The sequence below is a fragment of the Athene cunicularia genome, assembly GCF_003259725.1.
Source record: "Athene cunicularia isolate RWA chromosome 8 unlocalized genomic scaffold, athCun1 chr8_part1, whole genome shotgun sequence".
NCBI lineage: Eukaryota > Metazoa > Chordata > Aves > Strigiformes > Strigidae > Athene > Athene cunicularia.
Genome location: NW_020799109.1, coordinates 29,372,711 through 29,397,624, shown reverse-complemented (window position 1 = coordinate 29,397,624; position 24,914 = coordinate 29,372,711). Strand labels below are relative to the sequence as shown.

At 46.6% G+C, this 24,914-nt stretch overlaps 1 protein-coding gene across 11 annotated transcripts in view; it reads right to left on the bottom strand.

The window, feature by feature from the left end:
* Nucleotides 1–1,916: 1,916 nt before the first annotated feature.
* RGS8 (regulator of G protein signaling 8) overlaps nucleotides 1,917–24,914 on the bottom strand; it is a 34,437-nt gene continuing 11,439 nt past the window's right edge. For 2 of the 11 annotated variants that reach the window (XM_026853435.1, XM_026853436.1), the window contains 6 exons: nucleotides 18,256–18,314; nucleotides 16,220–16,758; nucleotides 14,188–14,289; nucleotides 13,188–13,252; nucleotides 4,972–5,138; nucleotides 1,917–3,223 (listed from right to left, as the gene is read on the bottom strand). In XM_026853435.1, coding sequence (XP_026709236.1) covers nucleotides 3,041–3,223; nucleotides 4,972–5,138; nucleotides 13,188–13,252; nucleotides 14,188–14,289; nucleotides 16,220–16,245 — 543 coding nt within the window. In that variant the 5' untranslated portion in view covers nucleotides 16,246–16,758; nucleotides 18,256–18,314 and the 3' untranslated portion in view covers nucleotides 1,917–3,040. Of the gene's footprint in view, nucleotides 3,224–4,971; nucleotides 5,139–13,187; nucleotides 13,253–14,187; nucleotides 14,290–16,219; nucleotides 16,759–18,255; nucleotides 18,371–18,572; nucleotides 18,755–21,163; nucleotides 21,183–24,914 lie in introns of those variants that run through there. The other 9 variants (XM_026853441.1, XM_026853431.1, XM_026853437.1 and 6 more) reach the window with 8 other exon arrangements.

Sequence of the window (24,914 nt, the reverse complement as noted above, 5' to 3'; positions counted from 1 at the left end):
TATGTTACCTCCTGAGCTTTCTGGAGTCACACTCTCAACAGGACCAGCCGTTGTAGCCATCAGGGAAGCCTGGGAATTGTCCTCGCTTCTGAGTATCTGTTCCTCATTCCTCGACACAAACACCTTGTTTCTGCTGTTTCCTCATCGCCTGGCTGTCTGGGCGCTTTGCTGAAAAGCCTCGGTTGGGATGCGTCAGCTGGCACTAGAGGTCAGCATCAGCCAAGCCCACTCAGAAGGTGTAGCCGTGGCTTTTAAGAAAAATACAAGGCAGTTAACAGCGTTCTGCCTTCTCTTTAAAAGGAAGGACCACATAAGCCTGCTGCTCCTATCTTTCAGATCCTGGGCAGCAGTGGGATGCTTTTTGCATGTGCAGCCAAGAGGAAGGCAGGGCCAGACAATGTGGCCCCCCTCCATCCCTCGCAACACACCTTGTTTGACGCCGCAGCATTGGGAAGCGGAGCTGCCACATTGCAGTGTTTGGATCACCAGTCGCTGGGCCATTTTGTGGTTGCAGTGGTGCTGGATACAACTGGCACCACAGGCCATCTCAAGGAGAACTATTTCAGCCAAAGCAACCTGTGTCCCCAGGAGATCCCAGTCCATCCTGTGTTAGATGCAGGTGTGGTAGACACAGTGGTTCTTGGAAAGGAGAGTTCTTCCAGCCCCTCCTCACAGTCAGTGGCTTTGCAACAGCCCTTACAGGTCAAGCATTGAGAGTGTTTCACCACAATGTGGGGTAATTTTCCCTCATCCTTCCCTTTCACCTATAGCAGTATAGATGATATCACTCTGTTCTACTTCCTGTAGACCAGATACCATGAGAGACAGCCACTGGGTTCAGGACTCCTTATCCTTTGCTTCCATCTTTGACTCCTTATCCTTTGCTTCCATCTTTGACTCCTTCCAGAGCATTGCACAGGTTTCCCCAGACACCTGTCCCATTAGACCTTCTTTGCCAGCTACCTATTTTGCTGAAAAGCGATGGGCCTATGAACAGCTAAACTCATGCCTGGTTGAGCCACTGCGTGATGTGGACCACTTGGATGAATCTGGGGCACTTCCCAGGTCTCACATTTCACTGATCTTTTTCTACAAAACATCTGAAGAATTCTAGAGATGACCAAGCAGGGATTGAAAGGCAGGTTTTCCTAATGAACATAAATTTTGCATGTGCACCGTATTTAGACTTTAGTGTCTTAGAGACCACAGGAATACACCTCCAAAATAAAACAAAGATGCTTAGCATCCCTATCTTGATCCTAAACCTATTTGTCCTAATGTCTTGCACAGCTTCCTTACAAAAAGCCTCAAAACCTGCTTCCTACCTAATGCATGGGTAGTAACGTTTAATATCCATGCAGGCTTTTTGTATCTCGTTTGAAACATGTTATACTTAGCTTTAGAATTCAGTCTACCTAGTTTACACCACACTCCACCAAACCTTTATCACCAGCTTTCTGATGTATCAAACCTACCCACCGCTCTCAACCATAGCAGAGGTTTATAGCCTCTGCTCTGTGGGTGACTGAAAGAAGGAAAAGATCCATGGGGTCACTTTCCAGACCTTCATAAAACTAAGAAAATAGACCTCTGGTCTGTAGGCTCAAATCCACAGACAGGCTGTCTGCTTCTCCACTAGAAAATATTGCAAGAATCTGACAGGCAATAAGCTGGGCCAGCAATGCTGTAGAAATAGAGCCTTCAGATGGTAAGTATTATTGCACAGCACAGAGGACGTGCTACACAACTAACATCCACACAGAGCCTTCTCCTGCAGCTGGCTATCCAAGCTATGGGAATAGGGCCAAAGTATACTTCACTCAGCACTTCACACCCGGACGCTCATCCTGCTCACTGCTTGCTTCCCTGTGTCCTGTTTTAAGCAAGCACCATGCAGCTGGGTCTGTGTCTTTAGTAGTTCTTTACATGGCATTGAACCCACAGTGGACAATCGGTAGGTAACAACAGTCAATAATCAGTAAATAACAAAAATATAATTGTGGTTTTTCATGTTACTTCTGCCTGCCATGTGCTGGTCAGGTACTACATGAAAAATGCTATCTGCCATAGCAGACAGGTCTTGTGCTTTTCTTACATAGCATGGGGCAGATGGGAGACATTCCTTCTTTTGACTCTTTCCCAACAGCTGGCAGGTCATTCCCAAGAAGCCAGCAAGCCTGTTAACATCTCTGGTGGCTGGGAGCCTCTTTGTGTTAGGTTTTGGTACGGTGCCTAGCATAATGAAGCCTGAATGACAACTGGAGTCCTGAGACTGAACTACAGTACAAATAAGTAATATTAATGAAAAACAATCAGTCGCACTAGAAGACTTGGCTGACAGGCTCTAGTGAGAGCTTTTGGGATTGCCTTCCTCATGAGAAAAACTCAGCTCCTTGACAGTCATATGGAAAGGAACACTTAGTCTCCATCTCTGGAAGATAAGGGGCTGTGACAGGGTAGCAGCTGGTGTCATAAGGTGTGCAACCAAAACAGAAAGGTGAGCTGAGTTCGCTGATGGTTTCCCATGAACCATGTGCCTTTGCCTTCTCTCTCTCTCCCCTCTCTCCCTCCTGACAGTCTCTGTATCCAGATCCCATCAGCCAGTGTGGGAGACGATGCTTTGGACTGGACTTAGCTTCACAAGTTTCAGAACTGCCCTTAGGGCCCTTCCAAACACAGGGGAAAGGTGAGAGCTAGGAAGATGTCTGGAAGGATGGAAAGATGCAGTGGTGTTATTTACACACAAACCAATGTAGTAATTTTAAAGGAAACCTGCCTTCCCAACAGATGACCCCATGACTAGAGACAGTTATGGGTTTGTGCTAGAGAGAAACAACTGCAAGATGCTACTGCTAACCAAAAAAGCACAGAAACTCAGAGAGTCCTAATACCACATCTGTATCACACTCTGGAAGCCTCCTCTTCCCTTTCTCCCTCTTTTCTCATTCCCACTGCTTTTAACACCAAGAAAGCTTCACGTTTAGACATGGGTTTTGGCTGTTGTGGGAAGCACATGGTTTCTGAGGCCCCCATCGCTGCTCTAGCTGAGCCTCCTCTGGGTTTGAGACAGCAGGTCTGTGTAAATTTTGGATCTCAGAAACCTGGGGTAAGAGTCTTTCTCCATCAGGCTGTGCACCTTCCCCTGAGCTTGGTCAAAGCAAGAGAGGGAGGGCTCTTGCATATTTCTTCTTGTCAGCTCCCGTGTCTGGAAGTCTATGTTCACCTGAGAAAAGTAGCAGAAAAGAGTCGGTACTGAGTGAGCAGTTTTCCTGCTTCAGATGGCACATTTCACCTCAGCTATGGCTGTAAAAGCTGCCACAGAACCAAGGTCCTACAATCGTCCACGCCTGAACCGTCCCTCAGTCTCTGCGGGGTTTAGCCATCCAGCATTACAAATCCTTCCCAAAATTTGGAAAAGTTGAACTAGATTTTTAGTGATCTGAGCACTTCTAAAATCAAATTACTTTTATTCTGGCTCTTAAGCACGAGTTTATGTAGCACATGTAAAAATGCTGACTCAGCCTAACCTCTCTCCTGTCAACCAAGATTTCTTTAGTCTCTATTATTCACTACATGTCTAATATAAGGGTGAATGAACTTTTAGCTAGGTTTAAACCATTAGTACATTCTCATTAAATGTTTTTAAACTCTGTTGTAATAAAATAAATTGTTTGATTTTTTCCCATAACAGCTTCATGTTACAGTATCTCGAGCAGGGACTTGAAAAAACAAATCACCCTCAAGTTATGACTGCCGGTTTTTTGCAAAACCAACAATGTGAGTTCTCCTGTTTTCTTTCCCTAGCAAAGCAGACAGCATTTGTTAGGGTTATTGTTTAAAACCTGGCTGAAAAGATGTTATTTGTTGTTATTAACCCAGTGTTTAAACTTAAAAGAGTCTAGAAAGCAAAACTGTCTGCCTTAACTCAGATGACCACAACATAGTTTAGCTCTCTATGCCACTTAAAGGTCATTTCTAGCATGGCAAAATTATGGTAACAGGACCAAATTTTAGGAAAGACCCCATCCAAGCTGTGCTCACATTTTGAATCCAGATTCAGCCCTGCAGCCCTGAAAATCTTACCCCACTTCATGAATAACAGCAGGAAGATGCTCACTGAGGGTGATGAGGGTTTGAAGCATGCCCCGAGACACCCACATCCCTTGGTGTAAATCTGGGTGCTTCTCAGCGACCTCACAATAACCTTCCTAGTTCAAAGCTGGAGTAAGGAGAGCCTTTTCAGGGGGATCCCCTCGCAGGCACCTGTATTGTGACAAGCACACGTGCAATCTAGCAGGAGGACTGCTGTCAAAGAGTGGGTGCAGTAAGCACCCTCCTTGGTTGCATTATGAATACAATAACACAACCCAACATCACGACACAGGATCTGACAGTCACATCAGCCTGTCAGTACTTGAAAGAGAATTTAACAATTCCAGGCTTCAGGTTGTGACTGCACTTTTTGTTCATCTCTGAGTTATTGCTCGCATATATTATGAGGTCTAATTGAGTTGGGAGTTAGTCAGCAAATAAACACTCCTCCCTGGAGAGTCAACAAGTTAGTCACTCGTAGGATGGTTCTATGCAAAATGTCCTGTGAGAAATGAGCCAAATAGCCTGCTCAGGGATTGAGAGTAAATTAGAGGAACAAGGTGAAATATTCCTAGGAAGCTCGTAGAGGTTAGGAAATGTAGGTTGCAGTTACCAGTGAACTCACTTAGTTACCAGTGACTAACTTAGTATCATCAAAGTAGTTGCCCTCACCAGGGAATGAGTCACCATGAGCAGAGGCAGCTGTAGCAGGCAGGATGGCAGCCCCATCCTCCTTATATCCACTCCTTACCATCACCTCTGGGAGGGGAGGGAGGGCTCCCCAACGCCCCGGCACCCTGCAGGTCCCTGCTGGGGGAGACAGACCTGCCCTCTGCGCCACAGGGATGCTCCGCCTGCCTGGGGTGCTGGCATACCCACCTCTCGAGGAGCCTGCACATCGATGAACTCCTCAAAGATCCGCTGAGCTTTGGAGGCCAGCTTGGCTGCTGAACGGGTCTTCTTGAAGTCCTCACAGGCGAGCCAGAACTCCAGGTTTTCCTCGCTGAACTCTGTCTTCAGGAAAGCACGGAAAGCAGCCAGCCCATCTGCAAGAGAGATGTGGGGAGCTAAAATGGGAGAAGAAAGAGAGCAGGGAGCAGCCTCTTTTAATAGACATCCCCCCATCCACCCTTGCCTACCAAAGACCACTTGATTTTCCTCACAAGGTCCACGATCCCAGGATATGTCCATAACTTACACCATTGCATCAGCTGGACTCTTATGAGCTGCCATGAAGCCAAACGCCATTTCCTGTTGCTCTGAAAAACTGTTTTGCCAGCTAACATAGCAAAAAGCCTTATTCAAGACTGGGGCACCTAACCTTTGAAAAGTTCCACTTGAAAACATCAGCCTTCAAGATGACACAGTCTCTTTGTCACAGCATCTTGTGCATGTTAATGCAACACTTTGTAATGTCCTATCTGTCATTAAGCAAAACCTTTAATAAAACATAGCGTCTGTGGACCTGTCTCCTATGTTTTCTGTCACTTTGCTTTATTGCCTTGTGACATACTTTTAGTTCTTATTTAATCAGAGGAAGGATCTTGAAGACTCTAACTGTTATAGCTACAATAAAGGGGATTGGGAAAGGACACAGCATAATTACTACTTGTCTAGTCAGTGGTAAAAGTGTTCTTATCACTTGTTAATGCTTAGACATTGTGACATTTCAGTAATGTAATCTGAGTCAGCTGGGGCAGATTAGAAATACAGAAAGATTTATTAGGCAATCTGTGTCCTCTTAAAGCCCTGCCTGGGTATATTTATGGACACAGCTATTGTTTTTTTATTTCCTTTCCCTGAATGGTACCAGCAGTTGAAGTAGCTGAAGGTTTCACACATGCCCTTTCTCTTTCCTTTAGCCTTGGGATAAATTTGGCTTCTATAATATATTTTTTTTCCAGTAACATGTTTCTAACTTTTCCTGGTCTTTTTCTATAGGGTCTGAGCATTTGTAGTTCATGACTGGAAACCTCCTGAGTCAGCACTGGCTGCTTCCAAGCAAGTGTCTAAAAATATTGATGGAATCGGGAATGCACTCAGCAAGGTCAGACTCCCTGAAATGATGAGAGGAACAAGTGCATTGTGTGCCTGGCAGGGACAGAGAAAGACCAATGAAGGTTTGTAGGACCTGAACTCTGGCAGTGCTGAGGGTTGGGGGGTCCACCTGCCCCCTTTCTGCTGTGGGAGATCTTGGCAGTGCTGCTTTCTCTCCTTCCTCCCATGGCAGGGGGCGTGGGAGCTGGGATGGAGCCTGAGGGGTGATGCCTCATGCTTGTTGTAGGTCATTTCCACACGTCCACAGCAAGACTAGGCTCACCAGGTACAGGGTTTGGCCATGTCACAGGATCCATCACAAACTCCCCTACAGCTTTGTCCTTGTTTTCTTGACTGCACTGAGTATGCAAGGAGAAGCAGCAATGTAACACTGCCCTTTTTCTCCCTTGTGTGTCCTAATCTTATTCCTGCTTCTCTTGTTTGTGGTAATAACTTAGGACATGAAGATATTTTTCAGCTCTAGGTCCTGACCCTCAAGCCCTAAGAAATGGCCCTAGGTGTTGAACAGCAACTAACAATCCTATTTCTGGCTGCATGTAAGTCAGGGGAGATGTCTGACTGCCCAGATCCTCAAAGGGAAAGGCAGAAAATATATTAGTCCAGACAGGACCAAACTACAGGCTAAAGTTCTCCACTCTGTTTCTCAAGGCTCCTTCATTAATGGGCTCTGCACTGCTAACTGCTCCATCAGTGGTCTGAATTGCAAAAAGCACAGCAATCGTCTGCCGAAACCGGTACGCCCTGTCTCAGCTATGCTTACTTCTGTCAGCCCCAGGAGTGTGAGAAATAGCTGTATCATACCAGCTCATTGCGCCCCTTCTTAATTAATGCACTTTTAGGAGAAGACTGGCATTTTGGACTGCTACTGTGGATGAAACCAGGGCTCTTGTCCATGAGCACTGCAGAGCAATTAACAGCACAGATTGTGGTTCAAACCTGGGGTAATAACGTGACCTTAGCCTCAGAGAAGCCTGCAGAGCATAGAGTGCCACAGGCATCCCCAGGAGCAGGGTACCTGTTAGGATCATGCTGCCCATGGCTTCTTTGAGCCTCTCCATGGGTAGGTAAATATGGTGAATGAGAGAGATGGTTTAGGGCTGCTCCCCTTCCTGAAATCTAGGAGAAAGAAAAATTTTTCAAAACCTGTGTCCCCCTTAATGCTTATGAAATTCACAGGGCCTGTGAGGGACCAAGTGGAGGACGTGAGAATAGAGCAGGGAGTCTTTGCAGGAGGAAAACATAACAGCAGGCTGACAGGTTTCATAAAGAAGAAAGTTCGAAAGGGAGAGAGCAGCTCTTCTCTGAGATGTATGTCATTTTATATATAATCACCTCCTAGGACATTTGACATTAAATATTCCAGCACATTGCTGTGACTATACAGTCTCTGCCATGTGTCCCTGCAGAGGTCTTCACTCCCCATGCCTCTGCCCCCTTTCCTCTACAACAGCCCCAGAGCCCCAGCACTGACAGAGGATCACTTGCAGAAATAGCAGATTTGAGTGGCAAATATCTGCAAAATACAGTATCTGCTAAAAGAAGGAGACGTGATAATTGATGAGGTGAGAAAGGTGTTTGCTTCAGCCCTGACCCAGACAGCAGCCACAGCAGGTCCCTCCTGGGACCAGGAGGTTTCCACATGCCCTGCCTCCTGCTCTCATGTCAATCAGCTCCTTTTTATCCTGAAATAAGTTTAGACAGCAAATAGAAAAATAATAGTGTCTGGCTGTTCTCCACTTCTTTATATATTCCTGTCATGCCCTCCTCACAGCCTCTGAAGAGCTGGAAATGATGAGACTGGACCTGGGAGAACCTTGCAGAGGAGCTCTTGGACACAGGAGAGGTCATCCTTGATTCAAGGCTGCCTGGCTTTCCACAGATTTCATCTCTAGCCTTTGACCACCTGCCAGCATTTACAGCAGTACCTGGCAGTTGGAGTTTAGAGATGGGAGCCCAGATAACTGCAGTAGTAAATCACAGCCCACAAGTTTATCATGGAACAATGACAAACCTGATTGAAAGGGCAAGAGGGCAATTAAGTATGGGGACTGCCACCACCTGAGCTGGAATTTGACCTGGTTGTTAACTTTAATCTCCTCCTGCACATGACAGCTATCAGGGAAGCATCGCTTGTGAAGGTCAGCATTTCAAAGCTCATCCCACCCAACTGGACAGCTCTTTTGCTCGGGCAACCAGCACTGGGTTGCAGTGTGATATGAGCAGAGAAGCATAACCTACTGAGTCAGCCTCCTGGAAGACGGTGGGAACACTGAGAAGTGCGATTCCAAGGGGATGCTTTACAAAAAAGCACAGAAATTAAAAGCGGGATTAGAAGTCTTCAGATGCAGCAGTACAAGATATTCATGTGTAGCCTAAAGGCATGGCCATTCAAGAAGACAGAGACTTATAATAGATGCACAGTCCTTTAAGACAACTATTGGACACTTATTCAGGAATTTGACTCAAAAGCAGTGAGCCCTGCTTTAAGTCAAAGGAGTAAATCAGTACTGACAGAGCAGGTAGGATGAAGGCAAAGAAATGGAGCTCTTCTACTGAGTGTCAAGAGTCTGAAAGAGGAGCTGAAGATGTTTGCTTTTTACTTTTGCAGTGTAAATTTAAGCTTCAAAATGCCCTGCTCTCCATTAAGATAGACAAAGGGAATGCACAAGAGGATTGTCAGGAAGGATTATGCAAGTATTTGTACATTACCCCATCTCAAGAGCTTGCAGTGCACTGTACAGCTACAGCCCTGCAGGTCACCTGTGAATTAGACAGTTACAAGATTTGTGTTTTATAGATGAGGACTGCCAGGCAGATCAGTGACTATGTGAGGGTTAGGACCCAGATGCTCCTGACATCCCATTAAAATGTTGTTCATCAGGCCATGGAGACTGGATCATTTCCAGCAAGGAGGGCTGTGGAGGAAGGGACTGAACTGGCTGGCACAAAACACAACACAGGTCTTAACTAAGGCAAGCTTCAGCAAAGCGAGGAAGAGCTGAGATTAGTGGCTCAAATCATTCAGGCAGACAGCTTAATAACCAAGCATTAGCCACTGTCAGAGTAAGAAAGCAATCAACAACCATTTATTTAATGCATGCATTTCACGCCATCGGGACAATCAGCACTTCATGTAGGGAATAAAGGTAGAGTCCTTATGGCTGGTAGATGAATGGATTAGCTCTGTGGAGCATGTTGGGTCCAGGGCTGAAGAGACAAGGCCACAGTGCTCTGTATAACATACGCACATGTTCTCATTGCTGCTTAGCATTGCTTCATTGAATGTTAGCTGCCTGTCAACAGCACAATGCTAATGCTAATGCTGTTCTGGCTTAGAAAGAACTAGGAGTAGGTTGGGTTATTCCTGTGCTGTGTAGGAAGAAGAGCAATGTGTAGAAAACAGAAAGAGAAGGACAACAATAAAGTTTGGGCAGTAGAACACAGAGATCACAAAAATAAGGGCGGGGGGACGGGGGACACACACGACCACCCTTGAGATAAAAATGTAAATTCAGTGCAAAGGTTTTCTGCATGGGATGCTTCATTGAAAAGTGACTAAGGGTTGAGGACAGACTGTCCTGCTGGATTCTGGACAAATGACAGCCATGTGTCCAGCCCCGTGAGGGATGCAGAATGAGACATGCCATTGCTTGTATTTCCCTCCAGCAGCCTGTCAAAAGAAATCTCCATTTGTCTGACCAGCCTGTACCTCCTAGGCATGGGTACAGAGTGGGGATTACTCCTCAGTTACTCACATGCATGCACACACACTCTGCAGACCACACTGAGCTCCACTTCCATGAGAGCCATTGCTAATCCGCACTGGCACAAAATGGGAAAAGACGTCAAAATCTAGCATGTTAAAACCACTGCTTTTGCTTACTGAGCACCCAAGAAAGAATGATACAATATGATCTATCACTTACTCTCTCAATTCCCTGCTGAATGTCGGATTAAACTCCTCTCTCCTCTTGCTTGCTGCGCTCAGAAGCCCTGACCCAAGGGAACACTGCTACCCTGTGCTTGTGTCTCTTGCAGCGAGCTCGAACAAGGCTCCTGCTGCAAAATGGGGATCAACTGGCTGACCCTATGCGTTCAAGTTTATTTGCTTCACCCGTTAGCAGAAACAAGAAGGATGTCATTGTGTTGACACATTCACCTGGGGCTGTCAATGAAATGGAGCTGAGCTGCATCCTACCATTCAGCACTGGTTACTCTAGAAGGGCTAGGCTGAGGGATGCTGAAGGCCCAATGCCAGTGAAAAAGGAAGGTGTGGGTGCGGCTGAGAGTGCTTTTCTGCCTTTCCTATTCACAATCTCTGACTAATGCCAACACAAATTATTCTTTAAACAACCAGGGAATTAATCCAAATCAGACCACTCCATACAGATGGGCATTACCCAGCCTGAGAATGTCTGGGGACAGGCAACTGCTTCAAAACCCAAAGGTTTTCAATCCTCCACTCAAGATGCTGCCAGACAGCAGCATGTCAGGATCAAACATTACCTACAGAGCCCATTCATTAAAACCCCAAAGAACAAGCTGTCTGGAAAGGACCCAAAACCACCATAAGCATCTGACTGCCCCAGATAGTGCCACTCAACCCCATGAAATCAGCATCACATCTCCCTTCCAAAATAGATGTCCTGTCCATTTAGAAAGAGTTTATGACAGATGTGTCAAGCAGAAGTGGTCTACCTGCTGATGCCATGAGCCCCAGGGGACATTCTCCCTGAGCTCAGCTGGGGCTTAGCCCATGCCCCCAAGCATGAATTCAAAATTTCCCTGGCTAATATTGTTCACCTGGCCATTCACAGAGAAACTGGACTGAAACAGTTCTGTCCTTCTCTTGTCACTAAAAGTAGAATATTAGCTGGCAGGTTCACTACAGACAGATGCAGGCAGGCCAGGTACTGCTTTTCTTACTCAAATTTTGGCCAGATAAGGCACAAGACTCTCTCACCTGTCTAACATCAGCACATCTCTAACAGCAAAAATGCAACTCTCTTGTTCTGCTTTCATAGCAGATCTTCGGCAATTCTTCCGTGTTTTGGATACAAGTATATATAAGTAAAACCACAAATATTTTACAATATAATTTCTTTTATGGATATACGTTCTTCTCTCCTTTAAGCCAATGTAACTAAAATAACACTTCTGTTTCAACAGACCTTTTTTGTATTTGCATCCTTATAACCCTTGACCACCGGGCTAGCAAATCCAGAAACTTCAGGTGAAGACCAGTTGCAATATATCCCTTTAGAAAGTAGTTTATTAAACAACACTTTTTTTTTGTCACTGATTACCAGGCAATGTCACCATGACTGCTGATAAAAAAAGATTAATTTAAATTTTAAAGATCACCTTCTGTTGCTATTAGGAACTGAATATTTTTCATTAGGTGCCAGAGAGTTATCAGAATTACTTCCCATTTTAGAGACAGGAAAAATTCTGATAATTCATTTATCACTCTATGGGGCTAATTTATTAATAAAACCAGACACTCTTCTGGAGGCTGTTGGATGAAATAATTTAACTAAGGTTTGTTTTAGCATTTGCAGCAGTCAACTGAAGAGGGAACAGTCTGTATAATGTCAGCATGTAGATGCGTAAATCCACTTTGTAACCAAAGCACTTTTGTTGCAGTCTGTATCTAATAACAAAAATTTTAACTTTTACACTGGTGAAGAAAGAACAGGGGCTGGAGGACAGAATTTTAACACTGATGTGAATACCCTATCCTCGCCTCTCCTCATCCCCCAGGCACCCTATAGTCTCTTTGGTGCATTTTTCCCTTTTTGTGTTGAATTTCCACAAAAGAAATGTTCCCTCTTAGCTATACCCAGCTACACCAATGTATTTTTTTCTATTGGCTGCAAGAGCAATGATCTCAACAAGATACTGCTGCTAAAATTATATATTGCTTTTTCTGCCTTGGACAGCCAGCCTGTTTAAAGTTGTCACTTAATTCCCTGCCAAAACTGTTGCCATCTCAATAGAAATCCAGCAGAATTACACTTTATTTAAAATAATAATATAATTCTACAGTTACATTTTAAAATATAAGTATGGAAAAACCCAAATCTCTAAGAAAGCTAGACAGTTCCTTATTGCAATAAAATAGTTCACCACCCACATTGACTTTTCACCAGCCTTGACTCGGTCTTGTTTTATTCTCCAATAGAAACACATTAATGAGCCTACACTGTGAACTTCACTGTCTTGTTTTTAATTTCTCAGCATGAAAATGTTGGTGAGGCACAATAATGTTTTCTGAGAACTGATACGATTGATCTATTTAATGGAGCAAAGTGCACTGATTATATGTTATAAGGTTGCCAGATGTGAAATGTTCAGGTTTGCATTAGTAACTGTAAATGAGATCCTGCTAAGGGCTACCATGCATGATTTCTCTGCTACAGAGCAAGTTGTTCAAGGTTACTGAACCACATACGCTGTTGTGTGAAGGCACGCCCAACAAAGGCTGTGTTTTGACACAACATAGCTGCACAGCAGCTCAGAAGAGCAGCTGGAGGGAGAGGGAAACAAGACGGTGTCACAGATCTCAGGGGGCTTTAGCAAGCTGAGAACCTGCCGTTTGCTTGTGTGGAAAGACTGGACCTGGGGGCATGTGCCAAAGGAGGGTATGCATGGCTACAGCCTCGGGGTCCTGCCTCCAGTGAACTCCCAGGAGCTGGAGAAGGTTAGACATTGGGCTGATGATGACTTGTCATGGTTTGAACCTGGTTGACAGCCAAAATAAGTCTATCCCAGCTGAAACCAGGACATGACTGTATCAGCTGTGATCACCCAGCCAGGAGCAAATCCAGGAAGGGAACCCACAGAAACTCCATCGCCTTTTAATCAGACAACAAGTCCTGTCTATAAATGCTGGTGACCATTGCTAGTGGGTAGTAAGTGGCCATGCAAGGGACTGTTCCTGTGCTATGCAATGCACACTTTGTTTGCCCTAGCTACAACCAATATTAAGGGTACTGGGGAAAAAGAAAAAAACGTAGAATTTGATGTCTACTCACATTTATGGGACAAGAGGACATCAAAAGAGTCTGCCCATCTTGTTGCTTCTTCTGTTGACAATCTTCTGTAAAGAAAGGAAGTGGCGAGTTACAGGCAACCTATGGCCACTGATCCCCTCTCGGGCTGTTTGACAAGGACACAAGAAAGGCTGGAATTCTTCTCACCTAACTTTGGAGGTCTACAGTGTAGAGATCTCCAGGTGAGCAAGTGACCCTGGGATCCCTTTAGAATCAATGAGGAGATAATAAGGGACTTGCAGGGACCTGACTCTCTTCATCTCACATCCCCAGGCAGGCAGGTAAAATAAGCCAGATGAATCGCACCCAAAAAGGGACCAATTTTTCCACATTGACTCTAAGGAGAGGCCCAGGGAACAAGTTCAGATGTAGACATTTATACTGTAAAAGCCAAAAGTAAAGTGAAATGAAACCCACCCCTGCAGAAGTGTTTATTTCTCTTTCCTGACTTTCAGGGGAAGGTTAGAGTCTTAGTTCAGATGCAAGCAGTGATTTGTGACCAGATGAATCCCATCTCATTCAGCTCAGATCAGGACTTTGGATTGTCTGAATCATCTACCTTAAGCATTGTGCAAACTAACACAGGACTTTTTTGTAGTGTTTAATAGCAAGGCTTAGCTAAAGAAAGCCGTGACCTGGAATTGCTGGTCACCTCTTATCCGAGTCAACTGCTCAGACTTTGATTTGTGATGACAGAGGGGTAAATTACATCCTCAAATACATGCAGACATTTCCCATGTAGAGCAGTGGGGACCATGTGTGTGTCCTGTCTACAGGAGAACTCGTATCAATGATCCAGGTATTTTCTGAGGCTGTTCCTGCTGTATCAGAGCTGTCTTGTTTTCCTCCTTCCTTGTGGCTAGAAGAACTAGTCAAAGCTCATACAAAGTACAATAAAAGGAAGACAGTACTAGAGAGGGTGGTGGGCGGGGAGGGGAAGGACAAAAATGGGGTTGGGGTGGGATGCTGCAGCTATACTCACTTCAAAGCCCTGTTGGGCTTGTCCGGAAGAATAGCTGTGAAATCATTATATGAGTCTGATTTGTGAGACAGGCAGCCCAGGCGAGTCCTCATCCCTCTGTTCCTGTGGTCGATGTGGGGGAGCAGGGGTGTGAGCAGGGGAAAACCAAAGAAGATGACAATTATAAGTCTAGCCAGAGCGGGAAAAAAAAAAAAAAACAAACCACAAACCAACCAAACAAAAAAACCCCAAAACCACCTCAGTGGCTCTGTGCCTCATCAGACCTGTGTCCTTGGTTCCCTCATCTGTAGGAGGGACCCTGAAACATCTCCAGTAAGATGCCAAGCAGACACTAAGGACGGACACAGCACCAGAGCAGCCAAAGGCTCACCCACACCGGTCATTCAGCTGCTCTGACTGGCAAAAGGCTTTTAAAAGCTGCACTTTGGGATGGTTTCTTGGAAGGACCTGCTCTGGTCAGGTGAGAGAGAAGATCAAAGGGCAGCAATGCCAGAAATCAGACACCACGGTCCAACAGCACCTGAAACAGCACAAATACCAGGGCTGAAGGGCAGGGGGAGGGTGGAGAAAGAAGAGAGGGAGTAAGGCACCTGCAAGTTGAACCTGTGCTGCAGAGCCATGAGACCCCTGACAGGATCCCAAGCAGTTTCTTTAGACTCAGAGTTACATAAGGAGGCTAAAACTGCCTCTTTCCTGACAGGCTTACCCAGGCAGAAAATGGTTTTATTGCTTTTTTCCTCTAAATTTCAAACCGGCCCCAGAGCCTTTGCTCCTCCGCCAGTTCCTTGCATCCTTGACAGCCCCTTCCCGGGACAGCTGTCACATCCGCAGCATCCTTCATTACATAACCTCAGGACCAGGAAGGATACAGAGGGAGAGGGAAACGCAACACGCACACATGAATTATATGGGACTGGCATTGTCTCCTCTCAAAAATATATAGGGGCTGGTTAGTGGTTTTACACGGTCTCTAGCAAGGCAGAGCCTGTGATTTGTCTCTCCAGCCCAAAGGCGCCTCTTCTACTAGCTTCCCCAGACACTGAACAAGACTATCCTCTCATCCGGACCATGGGAGGAGGATTTAGTGACCTAGTCTCCACCTCAGCTGCTGGACCCATTTCTGGGCTGGAGAAAGCCCTTCTGAACCCTGCTGCCAAACAGATATCAAATACTTTCTGTGACTGCAGAGGGAAATACAGTATTTTTCCCTTCCATATGTAATTCTTGCAGAACACTTCAGCACCAGCAATGGAGCCAATCTGGAGCATGCCTGTTTCCCCCTTCTCCTCCCGCTCTTCAGAGAGTTTCTATTATGGCACATTTTAATGTAATCTTAAAGCAAATTAAATGTTAATTAAATGCAATGAGTGTCTCCCTGGTGCAGCTCAGGCAGCTCACAGCGTTTAAGAAGCACAAAAACCTGGAGATCTTCAGTCACAGGAATTGTTGCACAGCCTCCAACTATGGACCCATGACTGGTGGTCTCAGGATGCTGTGCCACATAAACCTCAAACACCAGCGCAGAAACACCACATTCAAAGTGTCATGTTCCTGGCTGAGCATGCTGGACCTGCTGTGCTTGAATGAGCACCGAGTCCACTGTAGGATCTTTCTGGTACCTTTCCTGATACCTCCTACCCCCAATCTTTATCTTCCCTGCACTGTTTGTTCTAACAAGCTCATGAATTTCTCAGCAAGAGGTGTGACACGCATTACTGCAATGCTGCTCAGATTTCTTTTTGATGCCTGAGATCAAGGGACTGCAGCAGGGAATCAGTGTGTATGGGGGACAGAGATGTTGTGCCACGAGCAAGGAGCTTGTCTCTCATGGAACACCAGTCTCTAGGTGAGGACTCCCATGACAAGACACAGGAGAAAGAGAGGGAAAGCAGCCGGGTATGCAGGAGGTGTAGAGGCAAGGGAAGGGCAGAAGGGAAGAGGGGACACTGCAGCAAGCTGAAAGGCTCGCTGGACGAGGTAGACAGTGACAGGATGGGCAGGGGTGAGGGATGCATCATGTCTTTTCAGTTACCTCCATGGGATCAGTAAGGCAGCCATTCACGCATCCAGTTATAGTTAACCCTTTAACTGGCTGGCTTGGACGGCAGTCAGGGCTGTTTGCAGGAGGCAGGAGTGCGGGAAGGAGAGATTTACTGTTTCATGTCCTGGCACTTAAAATTATATCAAAGAATCCTCTGCAAAAAGCCAAAAGGACGGACAGTTGTTCTCAACCCATTTGATTCTTGCCTCCTAGAGTGGAAGGTCAGTTTTTCAGTGGAAGACGTTCAGAGCTGAGGGATGATCACAGAGGAGAGACAGCATTTCCTTCTAAGACCAGGACCGCAGGTTAAGTCCAGCTTCAGGTCTATAGTGATTTGAGTTTGGCGTCACAGCTCAGCACAGAGCAGCGGGAGTTGACATTAGCGCACTCATCATTCAACACCTCTGAAGGTCTCTCCTCAACAGGCAGAGCTCCAGGCTGACCTCGCTAAGAAGACCAAACTAGCTCTTGTCCCTGTCCCTCCAGGTCATGGCTGATGTTACTGGCCAGGCATCATGGAAAAGCTGGCACTGCAAATAAAATAACAGGAGGACTTCACGCGTCTGCAGATGCTGGTCCTTTCACCATCACAGGTTCAAGCACTCACACAAAAACAACTCAAAGAAAGCATCTCCTCTTTGGGGCAGTGGAAACCTGTAGGAGCCAACAAGGAGATGCACAGTCTGCAAAGGGGATGGAAAGAGGGAGGGGATGTCAGGGTCCCTGTGAGCCTTGGCACACAGGCAGCTGGTTGAACAAATCTCACACCAGAGAGTGAAGGTGAGATCCACCAGCCCCGAAACTGATGGGACAGAGAACAGGACAGTACAGTGATCAAAGGGCAAAGGTTTCTTATTTGCCAGGACAGGGCCAAGCTCCAGGTAACTTCCATGTCTTCCTACCCAGAGGGAACAACTGAGGGGGAGACAAAGGAACTGATGAGAGCAGAGACTGTGTGCAAAGGAGTCAGGACCCTTTGCTGGGGCCTGGGGAGATCCCAGAGCTTGGGCTGCCCAATGCAACATCCCTTTTAAAACCTGATTACATTAAAAACGCACAAAGCCTCTTCCCAACTAAATTAATGGAACTGGGATTGCGCTACACGCCAGCGAGTGCATTTCCTTAATCCCTACCCTGACCGGCTGCTTCGATACACTTTAACTGAAATCAATCCTTGTAATTCCTTAAGCCCCTTTAAATTTCCTCATTAACAGCCTCACCCACATGTGGGGCCACAGCACATGATTTTCTAGAGTCCAGCAGCCCCTACTCCTCCTTACTGCTGCTGTTCCGAGGTGACAGCTGGAAGCGGACCTGGGTGCCCTCTCCCTTGCAGCCTCCTCTAGCAGCCTGGTTTTGGGGTACTGTTATGAAACAGCCTTCTGCTCACCCCCGCTCCCACCTGCTCGCCAGCCCCTGCAACAACCACCTGCACAGCTGAGCAGCACTGAACTTCCCTGTGATCCCAAAGTCTGACTGACTTCATGGATGCCAAGACCTGTATTTCCTGTGAAGGCAGTCCCACTGCTAGGCTGACATACCCGTAGATATTTCTCTCTGGTTGCAAATAAAGACAGTCAGTTATGACTTTAGAAATATGATATGTGGCGCCTGGTAAAGGCATCCCAGTAGGGGTCCATGGTGAGGTTTTTTGCCTCCCACTCCATCATTCATTCTACCTCCCCCCTCCTATGAAAGGACCCTGGTCAAGGAGAATTGCCAGTCTCATCGTGGATGTGTTTTGGGGGTTTCTCCTTGGGAGACAGAAAGGGAGGGGTGTGATTATAACACTGTGGTTATCAAACCACCCTGGGAAATCACCTGAGCAAAGGTAAAGAAGCCATCCCAATAGAAAAAAATTAGCAGCACAAAGGTTAAAAAAAAAAAAAAAAACCAAAAAAACCCCAAACAAACATGAAATCTCAGGGGCTTCAAAAGATTAAGACCATCCATTCACATGCAGAGAAAGCCAGAAAAAACTGAACACAGAGGCACTGCAGACAGACACAGAGAAAAAATATACTCACTGCCTTTGACCTGTCCTCTCTGCCGGTGGGTCTGTGCTGACAGCGTGGTCAGAGAGGCTCTGGGGAGAGAGCAGAGCGGTCTTCTTCAGAGACAACCCGCTGCACGGGGTGAAAGTCACACTTTGACAGCCCTCCCCTCCCCACCTCTCTCCGGGCGCAGCTCTGAGCAGCTCTCTCGCATCCAGCAAAACCCCTCCAAGCAGCCCCAACCCGGCAGGCTGGGGCTTGGCTGCGCAGCCGGCTCCCACTGCTCACCGGCGGCACCACCGAGGAGCCCACCAGACCAGCACGTTTTGCCGCATCCCCTCCTCACCCACCTGGCAACAAAACCCCAGCTTCTCCCCCGTTGGAGATGGGGGACCGCTCCGCATATGGGCGGCGGATGCCAAAGGCTGGCAGAGAGCATCTGGGGGCGGGGAGGGGGGGATGCCTGCGAAAGCACTCGCTGTTGTCACCCTCGGTATGTTGGAATAAAGGATCCGCCTGCATCGTTTTAATCGGCTCCCCTGAGGTTTAAGGAAGGTTGCTGCCCTCAGATCATCAGGAGTTGCCACAGACAAGGGCACGGGAGAGTTTAAAGAGCCCAGGTGCCAGCAGGGCCAAATAAATTCCTTAACAGGCAAGGGACCACCTTATTGCAGGGCATGGGATGAAAGAAGAAAAAATCCACCCAGCAAGTCAGTGATGTGACCGACTCCTTGCACCCGTCTCCCCTTCTCTGACCCGATGCGTGCAGTCCTGCTCACTCCCTGCCCCGCAGCAGGGTCCCTGCAACCTCCCTCGCAGTGCTCACCTTGCAGTAACAAGCTCCAATTGCCTTTTCTCTCCCTCACCCACACCTCCATCCTCCAGAGGCTGTATATGGGGGTCCAGTGCACCCCAGTGACTCTAACAACAACCTAACCCCCAGCCCCCCAGTTCTGGGCTTAGCTCAGCCACCAGTAACACCACCTGAGTGTCGTGCAGGCTGCACAGGCACTGATGTGGGTCGCTGATCCATTGAGAGCTCAAACTGTGGGATCTCCATTGCTTTTTTGATCCTGAAAAAGTTGATTGACTTTAAAAAAAAAAAAAAAAGTCCTCTGCAGTTGTACAAGTCATTGCCTTTTTCCTGAAAACTTGTAGTCATCTGCCTCTCCTCTGCTAAAACACTGCTGGGCCTGACATCCCGGTGCTACTGGCAGGAAACATGTCTCGAGATAGCACATTATCACCAGGCAACATCCATGGGGGAAGACAGAATTCTGCAAAACTTATTACAAAAACACAGGGCTTAGTAGCACTGCAGCAGTGATCCCAGATCTCCATCATCTTGGATCCTCTCCTTCATAGCTCAACGTGGCAAGGAAATAGTTGCCTTGTTCTCATCCTCCCATTGCAAAGTCCAGGTCATCCTAACTCAGATTAATCATGTCTCCAGTTACCAGAAGGCAAGCACTGAAAAAAAATGCCATGGCTGATTCAATTTCCTCTCAGCCAAGGTCAAAGGTTGAGTTTCATCTTACGCCTCTAGTAAGACAGTCTGGTTTGTTCAAGCTAAATAACAGTCAACTTCAGCCCTTGCCCCAAGGCCAAACCGAATATAACATCACCAGGGGTTTAACTTCTAACATGTCATTTTTGTTTTAAAGCATTTCCACACTTCCAGGTTCTCCCTGGACAACCGTAGGATGACACAAGTAGCAACATTTTCATAATACTTCCAGGACAACCCTCAGATCTCATTTACACACACAGACATTGTGGGGTGGAGGAGGTCAACAAAATGTTCAGTCAACGAAGCTCTAGATAATTCTGGTCCGTTTTTCAGATACTTGGACTTTGCTGCAGTCTCAAACAGAACAAAAACTCTGATCCACTAACTCTGGATGGGATAGATCAGAGGACCATGTGAGTGCTCCCACTCCTCCTTCTGCCTTTACACCAGTTTATACACGGCCATCTCATAACGATCATCAGTTTGGACAGAGATCCCAGCTCCTATTTCTCCAGTATGTCAGTACACCCTGTTTGTGACCTCAGCAAGATCCTGGAGCAACCCGTAAATTCCTCTGAACATCAATATTTTTTTCTTCTGGTTTCCTGGGTTCAGGTGTGAGTTAATAGAGAACAAAAATAAGTGAACTGTGTTGACACAGGCACTATGGGAAATGTAATTAAATTGCAGATAAAGGGAATTATATTTTTACAGGGTAATATTTTAGAAAGCTTCTGTGCAGTAGAAGAGGTTTATAGCAAATTCCTTCTAAAATAGCCCTCCTCATTCTGACTACTCTGTAGCTTCTATCTAAAAGCTTTTAATAAAATAACTCATTTTGATATTAGGCTTGAATCCCATCCAAAATTTTAAATCTCTCCAAGAAATACTTTAAAGCAATTTCCTCATGACCTGCTAACAGCAAATACACAAGCAGTGAACACATGCAGTGTTGGGAGTGTTGGCTGTCACTGGACAGGGTGGAAAGGAATTTGACAGCCTGTTCCTGGGACATTAATATTCTCTCCACCATCTCCACGGTCCTTTTCACCCTCCCTGTTATTTTAACTGCCTCCCTGTCTATTCCATGTTTTGTTCATTGGTAATAATTCACACGATTTTACCCAAAAAATTCTTCTGAACCGAACACCTCTATCAGTTTCTGTCACTCTGGTAGATAAAATTGCATGGCCTGAAGACATCCATTCCTTCCACTACAGCTGACCTCACATATCTATCCAGACCAGGAAGGCAGCTCTGGCTGGTAGTTGTGTGGCTTTTTCTCATCCAGATACAAGGATGCTCCTCCTGGGGCTGGCAGCTGACCACCCTTCTCAGTCTGGAGCTAGAAGATCGGAGGATGCTTAAACTGACTAGCTCATTTGTTTGGCTGACATCTCCAGTGGGTTTGCATTAAATAAACTCCTTCACCTTGACATTTAAGCAGGCTTCTCCCTATCTTCTGACTCTTGCTTTTTTCCTTGGGGGTCTGCTGCCACTCTGGGATTCCATTATTTTGTACTTAATGAGCCATCACACCAAGCTTGCCACTGTCACTTCCACTTCTTATTTCTGACTTTATGGTCTTGTCATACTTACAGTGATTCATGCCACAAAGGCTATGAACTTCTTTGGGGTTGCATTCACTATTACTTTGTGACTTCTCCTGGGTCTGTGCCAGCATCTCTCTTTTCTAGTACCATGCTGCAAGGAGCTTGTTTAAGGGTGTGCTTCATGACTTGCTAGTCCAAGAGGTTTTTCTCTAGCGCCAAGAAAGTGCTTCTTCAGCCTGCTGTGATGTTTGGCAGTTACATCCCCATAGGCGAAGTCATTCTTTGGTGTGTTTTCATGAGATCCTGTTGCCTCTGTGATCTCTCCAGAAGATGATCAGTGATAGAGGTTCTGTGACTGCAAAATGCCAATTACATGAGACTGGCTGCCTCCCACAGTGGTCACTGTTTTGGGAATTCAGATGACCTGCATGCTGCAAAGCCTGCCTTTGGCTCAACTGCAAGCCTGCAGCCACAGTCCACTGCTGCTGTTATACAAGAGGGCTTTGGTTTTTTGCTGGATGACCGGAAGGAACAGCCACTCTTGACCTGGAATGAAAATCCTAGCAAATCTCTCATGATGTGAAAGTGTCATTTGATCTTCTCTGACACATGGTCATTCAAAATTTATCCAGAATCCAGACTGATACCTATATGGTCCCAACCCCAAGGTAATTCAAATTAGTAATTAATTTATCTCCACAGCTTGCTGTTCTTTGCCACTGTTTGCAATTAAAGCTGGAAGAAAATTGATAATAACTGACATTTGACATGCAATGCTCTGCTGATGGTGCCAGGCTGCCTGCCTGCTTGTTTTAGGATCCAGGAATTAGGACTGACACAGCTAGCTTCCTAAACTGCAAGACAAATCATAGACTTACTTCTGAAGAGAGCCATGAGAACTGCTCCCTCTTCTAGAAAGGAGCTCTGTAACATCAGGAAACATCCACAGGTGTAGCTCAGAATGCTCTTAAGGGGTTAATTTTTCTATTCACATTAAACCTCAAATGATTTTCCACATCAGGCCAGGCAAGCAGGAAATCCTGTAAAGTGAAACAAGGAGAGCTTGAGTTTCAGTTCTTCAGTAGGTGAGGAAACCAAGCAGCTGATGTACTGGATGAGGGATTGATAAAAGAAGCCACCTCACATGTGTTAACAAGGCAGGACAGGAGATAGGAGACACCCGCTGAGTTGAATTCCTTTTGAAAATAAAAGACTGTGTTTAAAAATAAAAATGAGTTACATAAAGTGTGATCCACAGTTCTGTCTCTGGCTTAGCTGGAGAGCATGGCAGCTATTTAAATTCTCCCCTGTGTCAATGACAAAAGTGTCTCCCGGACACGTTTGTGGCTCCAGGGCGTTGTGGTTGCTGCAGCAGAACAGATGCCTCTGCTTCGAGATGGCTCCTGGCCCCAGCCTGTGCACTCCCAACTCCCTCTCCAACTCCTCCAGGCAGGTAGGATGCAAAACCAACAGCTAAGCACAGCGTGGGAGGCTCCAGGCTGAGAGGGGCAGCACAGGAGACAGGAATCAAAGGGAAGAATTTCCCCTTTAAAGCACTTTACAATTTCATAATTGTTCTCTGAGGAAACATGCTCCCATGCCCAGGAGCAGTTACACGTAAAGCAGCGCATCGGTGCCTCGGCATGTGCGTTGGAGAGGATGCTGTTAGTGTGGAGCAGGGAGGCAGAAAGGATTGGAGTTGACACAGAGCTGCTCTGTGCAGCCTTGGAGTCCTCCCAGCTTTCAGCATTGCTGCTGCTCTCAATATGGCAGCGTCTGTAACGCAGTTGGTGTGTATGGCTGGGAAGCAGAGACAGATCCACCCTGACAGACAGAGCTCTGCAAAGATCCGCTACCGCAGATGCTCCATCCCTTGTACGTTTTGACTGAGAACTGATGGTCGACTCGGTCCAGGGAGTGAGGCGGGCTGACAGATGGGGTTAATTTTCTGCTGAGAGACCATTCCAGGTGCTAGCAAGCAGCCTGCATTTTGTGAGCTGAACACTGCAAACATTTACTGAGTGTTAGAAATCAGCCCCAAGATCTCGGGGTTGCAGTCACAAATCCATTTATGATGGACAAGGTCTATGCTTCTTTGCTCTTATCACTGCTATTTCAAAGACTTGGGCATACAGGGCATACAGGTCCCACAGCAAGGATTTCCTGGGGCTATTAACCACTATACAGATACACAACGTGGCACTGAGAGGTCATTCCTACTGCAGCAAAACACCTAGGCACGTGCTTAACTTTAGACACATGAACAGTTGAATGGATATTTGTACAATGGAATACAAACAGAGTTAACCGCATGGGTGAGCTGGGATTTCTCTTTCATCTCTGGAGGCTGCTGCTCTAGCCTTAATTAAAACATAAATGAAGTGAGTTAGATGGGCTCATCCTCTTTCTCCAGCAGGCGGTGGTTCTTTTATAACAATGTCTGCTGCATCCAGCACCAATCTCTCCTCGGGAGACTGGCCTGCAATCATTGTCTGTGTCCTGCCAGTCTGGATAGAGATGCACACTGAGATCTGCCAACGCCTGCACCAGTCAAGCGCTAAGAACTGGGCTACGTCTCCAGAGCTGCATGGAAGGGCTGCAGGGCAAGAGGCCAGGCTTGTCCTGCCAGCGCCGACAGTGCTACTTCGGAGGAGCCTGGGGCTGCAGGAACAAGCAAGTCTCAGAGAAGGGCAGCACAATAGGACAGTGAGAGCACAGCCCTCTGTGCAATGTGTATGCTCCCCAGATGCAACTGCATTCCTCCAGGACTGGGTGCAGTGATAATCAGCCACAGAGAGAAGATGCCAGAACAACAGGTCTCTTGTATTTCTGAGCTGTGCCAAACTACCAGCTTATTCCCCCAACCAATCAAATGGCAAAAAGACAGCCCTTGCCCCTGCTGGGACCCCCATGAGGTACAGCAGCTCCACAGTTGGGGCTGCAGGAAAATGAGCCCCTCCAGTTAGCCCTCAGTTCTTCCCTCAGAGAGTGCACACACTCCTGCCATCTGCAAGTTTTCGCTACAGTCTCTGCTGTATGCAGTTCTCTCCAACACATTCTCCTTTTGCACCAATTAGTCTTATTTTTAAACTAGCTCAGCACCAGCATTCAGCCCGGTTGTTAGTCACAATGTCACAAATAGCCAAATATTCAAAGGAAATACAATCCACCATTTTAAAATAACAACAATAGCGAAGGGAGGGAAAAACTGAAAAGATAGTGAAGATCCTGAGCTGCAGGCACCAGCACAGACGGATGTTTTGTCCCAGCATCAAAGGCCCACCGCTAATCCTATTGAAATGGAGATCACTCCAGAACCAGTCCTGCTCCTGTATCAGCCCAGCCAGGGCTGGGCCAGGCTTAATGTAAGAAATACACAGCTCTCTTGCCCCACCTGCTAATTAGAAGCAATGTCTGTGTGTCTTTGACCATTCATAAGACACCACAGGAAGATCAATGCACTGGGAGAAGCACTGCCAGGCCATTAACAGGGGTGACATCTGAGCAGCATCCTTCCCCTCCTGCTTTGCCTGTGGAGCCATCCTTTTCCCCAGAAAACTGGGTCAGGAGCAAGTAAAAATCCCTCCCCCAGGGACTTGTAACCAAGCGAAGGACCACAGGGCCTTTCA